Here is a 10,245-nt window from a genome sequence, read left to right on the forward strand (position 1 = left end):
CATCTTATACAAAGACACCTATTAGCCCATTCAACGTTTCTATTTTTAAATGAGGAAAATGTATAGTTCATTTATATTTGTTATATAAATCTCAACCCCAAGATTTCTGAGGCTCAAGTCAGAGGATGTGTTAGCTAGATAAACTCAAAGCAAGTTAGTGTTACCAGCTGGGCCTTCAGTCTCGTAACAATGTTTGCCACTGCATACATTTAGTAACATTGAGGAATAGGTGTTGTTTCAAGGGAAACTTGCCCCTTCTGTCCCTTAGGAAAAGACAACCAAATAGCCAAACTCTGGTCTTATGTCCCAAGAGAATTTCTCCAGTTCCACTTTACTTTAGGTTTTCCTCTATCAAGAGCAGAGAGCCACAGACAGCACAGCTAAGCAGACGTGGTCAGAGAAGATGGCTGGAAGGGAGAGAGCAAGGCCCACCATTGGGCCAGCCCCCACTCACCTGTGTCGGCCGTTCATCTCCAGGCCCACCACGGGGCAGATGAAACGTGCTCGCTGGAGGTCATCGTGCCTGTCGCCTTTCGTGTTTCCTCTGTCTCCTCCCCAGGCAGGATTATCAGAAAGCTTTAGTTCTGTCACGTTCTGAGAAAAGTCATTAACATTCTAATAATTCATTTGGTAAATGGATCATTCTTTGCCTTAAAAACCCCCTAAATTAACAGAGAAACTGTTATTCTCATCCCTCCCAAGCCAAACCTCTCTTCCATAGATGCTTCCTTTGACCACCAAGAATCACAGATAAAATATTAAATCATAAACTGTATAGAAAACAGGATTTTAAAAATTCACAGACTACCAAGTACAGATGCTCCATTTATTATGGGGTCATGTCCTGGTGAACTCGGGGTAAGGGGAAAACGCACTGAACACACCTCCCCTAACCAGCGCCATAGCTTAGCAACACAGTGCACTAGAGCACTGGCTCTTCACCATCATGGGCACAAGGCAGATGAGGAGCTGCTCGATGTCGTTGGCCAGTACCACCAGGGATAGCGCATACCTATCGCTAGCCTGGGAAAAGACCAGAAGTCAAAATGCCAAGCAGGATTTCCACTGAATGTCTATTATCTGCACCAATATAAAGTAAAAAAATCATAAGTCAAATCATCCTAACTAAAAAACCATCTGTAAATTTGTTGAGTAATTTCTATTTTGTGAGTATTTAAGGAAAAGGATCTTCTCACACCAAAAATTACTGCACAGAAGACTGAGGGTGTATCTTAGTGGTAGAGCACTTGCCTCACATGCATAAGGCCCTATATTTAATCCCCAGCACTCAAAGGAAGGGAGAAAGGGAGGAAGAAATTACTGCACTTTAATAAGGAATACTTCTCTTCCCGCTGAGTCTGCTCCATATTACTGACCATCCATATTTATATAATGATTGAAGAGACAATAAAATCTGTGGGCCAGCACCTAGTGAGTCTAAGACAGAATACTGCTATACCGTATTTCAACACACCAATATCAGGCTTTCCAGAATGCAGCTTGATAGGTGGTTTGATGCCACGGCTCCACTGCAGCATTCAAGGCATTTCTTCCTCTTTTGATTTTAACACTCTGAGGAGCAGCTAAGTGCCTCAGAAGGAAAGCCACTGCTCATCTTCCTGGGCAAGAGCTGCTCAGAGTATTTGTGGGCTGCAGTGATAATCTTGTGTATCTGCATTATTTCACTTGAATTCTTTTTCTTTGCTGCTCTGATTTCTCTAAGAAATCAGAGTGTATGTAAGTATGTGTGTTTTTACATTAAAGGTTCAGCTATATATAAAACTAAACATTTTGTTTTTAAGTATAGAATTATATTAATTAATTTCAATATAACTGAATTTTTGAGGCAAGATAATTTGTGATACCATGGGGTTTTCAGGAATTAATTCTCTTCCCAAAGTAGAAGAGTAACTAAAATCAGCACAGCAATTTCTATAGCACCACCATTAGCTACATTTCAGAATTATTAATCTGCCTAAAGTGAGCATATCCTGTAATCACTCTGAGAATTCAAATGAAAAGCTTAGTATCATAATAAAAAAAGTAAAAAGAAAAATCCTAAAGACAGACTGGGAGTCAGGGGAAGGAGTTCTAATTTAAGCATCTTACAGACTAGCCATGTGAACTAAAGGAAGTCTTTTTGAGATGAGGGGTATAATAAATTCTTAATTGTCTGATTTCCTCTATGGACCAAATTTGAATGATTCTGTCCTTTCAACAAATTCCTTTACTAAAAAACTTGTTTATCCACTATAATGGAAGAATTTTAACTTGCCAATCAGAACTTCTAATATATAGCTGAACTTTTAATATAAAAACACACATACTTTGAAAATTTTGTCATTGTATGAAAATAGATTCCAAATTTAAAATTCAAGTCGCTGGGGCTGGGGCTGTAGCTCAGTGGTAGAGTGCCTGCCGTGAACATGTGAGGCACTGGGTTTGATCCTCAGAACCATATAAAAATAAATGAGGATATTGTGTCCAACTACAACTAAAAAAATATTAAAAAAAAATAATAATAATAATAAAATTCAAGTCACTGAGTCCTTTTTTTTTCAGTGCTGAGAATCAAACCCAAGACTTCATGCATGTTATCAAGGGCTCTGCTTCTGAACTATATCCCTAGCCTTCAAATACCTGAATCTCAATTACAAAAATAATGCTTCCCAACAAGTTTACAAGACATTAAGAATTTTCAAAGGATTTTCATTCACATGAAAGCACAATAGATTTCTAAGACAGAAAGTACATGGAGGCGGGGGAGGGGGGGGACTCCAGACTTGAGATTTACAAGACCTCCCAAGAACAGCCATATTGTAATGGTGGGTTGTGACTATATTCTCAAATTTCTAAATTTACTCTCATGTACATGAATTCCATAAAATAAACCTCGTTACACTGAGACCCCAGGAGCACTCCAGAGTCACTCTTCTTACCTTAATGCTTTTAATGTGAGATGCTGCCTTCCCAAGAGCCTTTTCAGCAGATTTGTCCAAAAGAAACTCAATGACGGCATCTTTGTTATAAAGTCTGCAAGAATAAGAACTAGTCAAACTATGAGGGCAATAATCAACTTTCAAGAAAACCAACAAAAGAAGAACAAATTTAGTGCAACCCCAAAAGCATTACATTTGATAAAGGAAATGCTCTGCATTACCAAAAAGTATATTGTATATTTCACCATGTTTCAACTACTATCAGAGTTTAAAAAGAAACACAAGTCAAGGATGGCAAACTGGCATTCTTAAGGGTTGAATATAACCCAAACAAGAATTATAGAAATTGTGAGATTTAGTATAAAAGTACATATTTTCAACTTATCTTCAAAAATAAAAATCAGAAGCTTACAATGACTAGACCCATGTTCTCGAACTATAAAAATTGGCTGGAACTGAGTAGCAGCTCCTCCTTTATAGGATATGATCTCTCCAGTTTTCCCCATTCTCCACCTCACAAGGCTCCTTTGGGCTTTCTGTTTATGATTTAGCATAATTATAACTTGGTCCTTGAGTTTTCAAATCATGCTTTGAATATATCATATTGATTAGGAGATTGCAGAATTATGTTCAGCGACAGGGAATGATAACCTATGCCTCGTAAGTTTGCTTGGGTTAATTCCTATTTCACTATTCGAGAACACTTATATAATGAAGTGTTCCTCAAAATCATTGAATAAACTCATCTTGATGAAGCAAGAAACCATACCTGCCAAGTTCACAGGCAACTACTGGTCGTTTCAGTATCTCCTGACTTAGAGTACAATAGTTCCACTGGGCCACTAATTCAGCATCTTTGTCAACCTGGCAAAAGAAAACAGAAACCCTCTGAGTTAACATCACCTCTAAAAGTCACAGGAGAGATGGTTCCACATATGAAAGTTCATTTAATAATGCCACACTATGTTCTCATTTTTAAATCAAAGATAATGATTTTTTTAAATTAAAGAACATGAAATGGGACTTTAAAAGTCCTAATACTATGTCAAATAAAGGTCTATCTAAACATGATACAAGAAAGTTTACATCACATCATTATACTGTTTATGCAAGTAACAAATATTAATATTTGCATCTCAAAAGTACACTGGAAAGACCATGTGGAAAAAAACAACCAGTACAGATAAATTTCTACAATTGGAAAGACTCCAAAGCAGTAGCAGAATTTAGAGACTAAAAACTGAGAACACAGACATTTTTTTAAAAAAAGGTTCAGTACAAAGACTATGTAATTTTTTACATAATCACCAGTTGAACAAAAACAAGTAGTTTTTGCTTATTAGTCTATTTATCCACTGCTATGGTTTGAATGTCTCCATCAGAACTCATGTTGAATCCCCAGCAATCAGGAAAACGCAAATTAAAAACTCCACTGAGATTTTTATCTCACTCCATTTAGAATGGCATTCATCAAAAATACAAATAATAAATACTGGTACGGATGTGTGGGAAAAGGAACACTTATACATTGTTGGTGGGACTGCAAATTGTACAGCCATTATGGAAACCAGTATGGAGATGCCTCAAAAGACTAGGAATGGGACCATCATATGACCCTGCTATACGACTCCTCAGTATTTATCCAAAAGAACTATAGTCAGTATACTATAGTGATAGTCACATACCTATGTTTAAAGGAGCACAATTCACAATAGCCAAATTATGGAATCAGCCTCTGCATCCAATAGCAGATAAAAGGATAAAGAAAATGTGGCATATATACATGAAGTTTTATGCAGCCATAAGAATGAAATTATGTCATCTGCAGGAAAATGGATTTAGCCAGAGAATATCATGTTAAGTGAAATAAGCCAGACTCAGAAAGTCAAGGGTTGTATGTTTTCTCTCATACATAGAAGGTGGAGGGAGGGGGGGGGGATTTCATGAAAACAGAAGGGAAGGTGGCTAGGCTATGGCTCAATGGTAAAGCGCTTGCCTCCCACATGTGAGGCACTGGGTTCGATCCTCAGCACTACATAAAAGTAAATAAACAAAATAAAGACACTGCGTCCAAGTATAACTAAAAATATTTTTTAAAAACCCAGAATGGAAAACAGTGGAACAGAGAATGGGATTGGAGAAGGGAAGAAGAGAAGGAAAGGAGAGGTACTAAGCAAGGTAAGTGACCAAATTATGATATGTGCATGTATGTATATATTCCAATGAATCCCACTATTCTGAATAAATTATAAAGCACTAATAAAATATCTCTCTCTCTCTCTCTCTCTCACACACACACACAGACTCATGTTTAAATTATAATCCCCATTGAAAGGTATTAAGAGGTAGAACCAGAACCAGGCTGGGGATGTGGCTCAAGCGGTAGCGTGCTCGCTTGGGTTCGATCCTCAGCACCACATACAAACAAAGATGTTGTGTCCGCTGAAAACTAAAAAAATAAATATTAAAAAAATTCTCTCTCTCCCCCTTTCACTCTCTCTTAAAAAAAAAAAAAAAAAAAAAGAGGTGGAACCAGGTGGGATCTTTTCAGAAGTGATTAGGTCATGAAGACTCTGCCCTAGTGAATATATTTTAATCCATTCATGGATGAATGATGGGTTAGTAAGTTATTATGAGAGTGGATCTGTTATAAAGGCCAGTTTTGGCTCTGTCTCTTGTATCATCTCTCTTGGTATATAGTGCCCTGGGCTATGGGGAGCCACACTGAGTGACCATGCCTTTAGTCCTGATGTACCACGCAGATCTGAAAAATCATCGTAGCCTGGAACGGTAGTGCCATGACTCATGACTTGGTCTCCCCCACCCCTCAGATAGCAAGGAGGTTCTCTTTGAGGGGTGTGCCCCTAGGGTTGAGTTACACTCACCTGTTTCCTTTGTAATCCTACCCTTTTGCCCTGTTCAGGATAGAATGTTCCATGGAAACTCCCTTTGTGTATTCCCTTCTCCTGCTCTCTGTTAGACGTAGCCTTTCTAGATGTCAGTCAACCTGCTGACAGCAGACATCATGAAGCTAGACTCAACCACTTGAAACCTGACCTCTTGCCTCATTTGAATGGCTTCTCCCCAATAAAAGGGTTCAGCTCTCTCTGTTTCTCTCCCCCTGGCCGCTCCCCGCCACACATACATAGACTCCTAAGGTCGGAGGAGTCTGCACAGGACCCAAAGAGAAAGGTATTTCTGTGTGCTGTGTGGTTATTTCGTACAGCCCAGTTCACCTGGAGTGACCTTGAGTGTTTAGTCATGGAATGCAACACTGGGCCACCTCAGGACTCTGCTAAGAGTATCCATGAGCAAGAAAGAGACTTACCAAATGCAGTCACTTGACAACTGGACTTCCCACCTCCAAGAAATACAAAAAATAATTCTTTTATAAATTACTCAATCTTGAGAGTATTCTGTTATAACAACAGAAAACGGAGTAAAACATCCATGATCTGAAAACTAGGACATAAAGCCCTCCATAGCCCTCAAACTACATTTTTACCTCTATGATACTCCAAGGCCCACTTGTCCTTACTCTTACAACAGCAAACTGAAATACTGTAACAGAACAGCATGATTTAGAGACAACAGAGAAAGAAAAAAATCCCCTGGAATTAATTTTTAAAATTTGCAGCAGCTACTGCCTAAGTGCCCTGTGTTCCAGGCACTGTGCTAAGCAGTTGCCATGACAAGCCCTTATAATCCTCACAAAAGCCCTACAAGTTAGTATTTTCACCACTGGAGATAAGAAACCAAGGCACCAAGTTAGGTGACATGTTCAAGGTCATGCAGCAAATGAAGAAACTAGGATAATAACCCAGGCTGACTGGCTCTAGACACCACTTTTTTTTTTCCCTCTTTGTACCAGAGATTGAACTCAAGGCCACTCAACCACTGAGCCACCTCCCCAGCCCTATTTTGTATTTTATTTAGAGACAGGGTCTCATTGAGTTGCTTAGTGCCTCGATTTTGCTGAGGCTGGCTTTAAACTCATGATTCTTTGGTCTCAGCCTCCCAATCAGATCTGCTGGGATCACAGGGCTGTGCCATTGTGCCAGCCTTTTTTTTTTTTTTTTTTTGAGATGGGGTCTCACAATTTGCCCAGGCTGGCCTTGAATGCCTGGGATCAAGAGATCCTCCTTCTTCCACCTCCCAAGTAGTTGGGACTACAGCCATGTACCTCCGCACCCATAAATACCATGTTCTTAATCACCACTCTATTATTTAAAACAAAAACTACTGTAATTGCTATTCTATTCATTCCTCGGATTCAAAAGCCACAGATATGGCAGCTTAAATAGTTTTTTTTTTATCAATATTCATACTGGAAAATCCCAAAGAGAGAGAGATCTGCATAATGAAGTAGATCTACATTTTTCACAGATTCAAAAAGCCATGTTCAGCAAGCCTAGGATCTACCATCTGGATCCCCTACCCACTTCAGCCACAGTCCTTTACTGATTCAAAAAACATTTTGGAAAGTTGGGAACAGGGAGAAAAGTGACAAATTACTCCTTCTCCAGGGACTTAAAAAATTGGTCCCTCCCTCCAAATTGCTGAAAAATGTTTTTCCAAAGCCTCTCTTCTTTTTAGGGCAAGGTCCCAAATTAGAGCAATGTTTTGGACCAGATCAAACACACCACAAGTAATAAATCATCACACATCGGTGTAAAAAGACCAACTGTTTTCTTTTATATTTTCATTCACAATACTCAATACTTCCAGAGGTTCTAGTATCAAATGTGTGAGGTTTCCTTCACTCCAACTGATTCCTCTACCCTGCTTGGGTGGCCTACCATTCAACTCAAGTCTGACAGTGTCTACCTGAATCTAGCCTCAGATTCCACAGGTTAATAGCTCAGTCCCACAAGACTGCCCTTCTCGCTTTAGATGCTAATCACAAGTCCACGTTGTTACCTATGCTTCTGACCAACTGTTGTAAATCTGAGGTTACTCTACCCCACTCAGTTCTGATAACCTGTGGAGGCTCAGAGAACCCAGGAAGACAGTTTTATTAGAAAGATGCATCAGAGGATACAAATGATCAGCCAGATAAAGAGGTATAGAGAGTGAGGTGTGAAAAGGTCTCAAGCCAGGAGCTGTTCCTATGGATATGTTCAGCAACCTAGAAGCTCATTTCAGAGGTTTTTCTTTTTCCTTTTTTTTTTTTTTTTTTTTAATGGAGACTTCATCACATAGGCAAGCCTATTACTAACTTAATCTCCAGCTTCTCTCTTTCCTGGAGTATGTGGGGCAGAGCTATGTGAAAGTTACAAGTTTCCAATCATGGCTTGGTCTTTCTGGTGACCAATCCCAAACCAGGAGCTCGTCAAGTTACCATATGAAAACAAGTGACACTCCTATTACCCAGGAAAATTTGGAGCTCTGTGTCAGAAACCAGGGAAGCATCCAAGTATATATTTCTTATTACTTCACAGTATGGATTTGAAATGTAAGCTCCATAAGGGGTGGACTGACTTGTTCTTTGCTGTATCCATCCCAAGAGCTTAGAACAGTATATATGGCAAATATTTATTGCATGAGTGGGGATAATAGAAATTATTCTGCCTGAGCATTCTTGTTGTTTCAGATCACCCTTTCTTCTTTCTTACCCACCGAAATGTGTTTCTTGTAAAGCCTCTGATGAACCTCCTCCTCTTTGCTTCTGGGCACATGAAAATAAAAGTGAACTGATTTTTTTTTTTTTTTTTTTTTTGGAGGAAGCACCAAATCTCCCATGAATGTTAACTACGCAGCATCAGCCCATGTACATGTAGGTATGATAAGAGGGCACACTTCATCCTCCTAGGTATTCACTCATTCTCACAGTCAACACTTATTTATTGTCTGTTATGTGACAAACATGATACAGAGGTAAAACATGCAAGGACCTGTCCAAATGGGAGAGAGACAATAAACAAGGAACTACAGTGACAAGTCCTAATAAAGAAAAGTAAAGCACTAGAGGAGGATAGAGAGTGGCTGGAAACTAAGAGTAGTTCAGCTAGAAGACTGAGGTGACTGCTTAGCAAAGAACTGGATGAAGAAACAAATGATGTCATTACCTAGTGAAGAAGCTTTCAGGGTAATGCAATAACCTGGGCTGAGGAAAAAAGCCCTGTGTAGCTGAAACAAAATGAAAACGAATGGAGAGGGCCAATGAGGTAAAAAATAGGCAGGGGTCTGTTCACACAGTTTGATAGGATTTTATTCTGAACATGATGGGACCCACCAGCGTGTTTCAAATACCATATTGACATATGGGATTTATCTTTTAAAAAACTTCTCTGAATTCTGAATAAGAATATAAGGAGCCTACACATGTGCCAGGCACTGTGGTACACAATTTACATATCTTATGATATCAAAGAAAAGTCATTACGAATGCTGACTTTTGAAATCTTGAATAACTGAATGATAATCTTCGCTTCACTACCTACTAGTATGTGACTGTAATCACTTTCATTAACTTCCCAGGACTCAAATTCCCCATAATTAGCATAACAATTATTACATATAATTTGCTCCAATACTTGTGAAAATTAGATTATTTTTTCACTCACTCAGGTATTCAAAATAGTAACTTACCAGAAACTCTGTTAGCTCTAGAGGACAAATGGGTGCAGTTGCGGTCACGAGGGGTTCACAGTGTGGTGGGGGAGGACGTAAATCAATCATAGACGCATAATTCAGTGTGATAAAATAGTTTAAAAGAGAAGGACTTGATTTTATGGGGTAAGGGTACAGCTAGGGAAGACTTCTGAGGAAACGAAGTAAATGCATACAAAGCTCAATAAATAGTGGCTATGTGAATCATCGCTACTAACCGCAGATGGGATTGGAATCCTGACTCTGCCACTTAGCTCTGCACCTTTTCCATTTGAGCCTCAACTGCCACGTCTAAAAATGGGGATGACAGCACGTACTCGTTGGGCTGCTGTGAGAATCACGACACCGTAAGTTGGCGTACTGCCCAGTGAAGGGAAACAGCAAGCACTCAATAAGTGCTACTTTCAATGCTGCTGTCAGTTCTGAATCCCCCAAACAGGGCACAGGAGCGCAGCTGGCGGTCTGGAACCCGCGGCTCCCCGTCAACCTCCTCTCGCTCCCAGGCCCTTCCGAGAGTCCCACCGCTCGCGGGCGCCTCCGGGCCCACACCGCTTACCTTCTCAACCTTCTTCGGCCCCTTGACCAGTTCATGCCGCTTGGGGATTGTACCCCCGTCGCAACCCATCGCAACGCCGGAGTCAGCGCCAGCAACCAAACACTGACGACGCCACTTCCGGGGTCTCTGATGAAAACG

General features: G+C 39.9%; 1 protein-coding gene across 1 annotated transcript in view; it reads right to left on the reverse strand.

The window, feature by feature from the left end:
* The window catches only part of Rtf2 (replication termination factor 2), a 43,759-nt gene extending 33,514 nt beyond the window's left edge, over window positions 1-10,245 (reverse strand). Inside the window, exons 1-4 of the mRNA XM_027946383.3 lie at window positions 10,108-10,245; window positions 3,709-3,803; window positions 2,940-3,033; window positions 455-594 (exon numbers count right to left, since the gene is read on the reverse strand). Of these exons, the coding sequence (XP_027802184.2) occupies window positions 455-594; window positions 2,940-3,033; window positions 3,709-3,803; window positions 10,108-10,176 (398 nt within the window). The 5' untranslated portion in view covers window positions 10,177-10,245. The remainder of the gene's footprint in view (window positions 1-454; window positions 595-2,939; window positions 3,034-3,708; window positions 3,804-10,107) is intronic.

The sequence above is a fragment of the Marmota flaviventris genome, chromosome 2 (assembly GCF_047511675.1).
Source record: "Marmota flaviventris isolate mMarFla1 chromosome 2, mMarFla1.hap1, whole genome shotgun sequence".
Classification (NCBI taxonomy): Eukaryota; Metazoa; Chordata; class Mammalia; order Rodentia; family Sciuridae; genus Marmota; species Marmota flaviventris.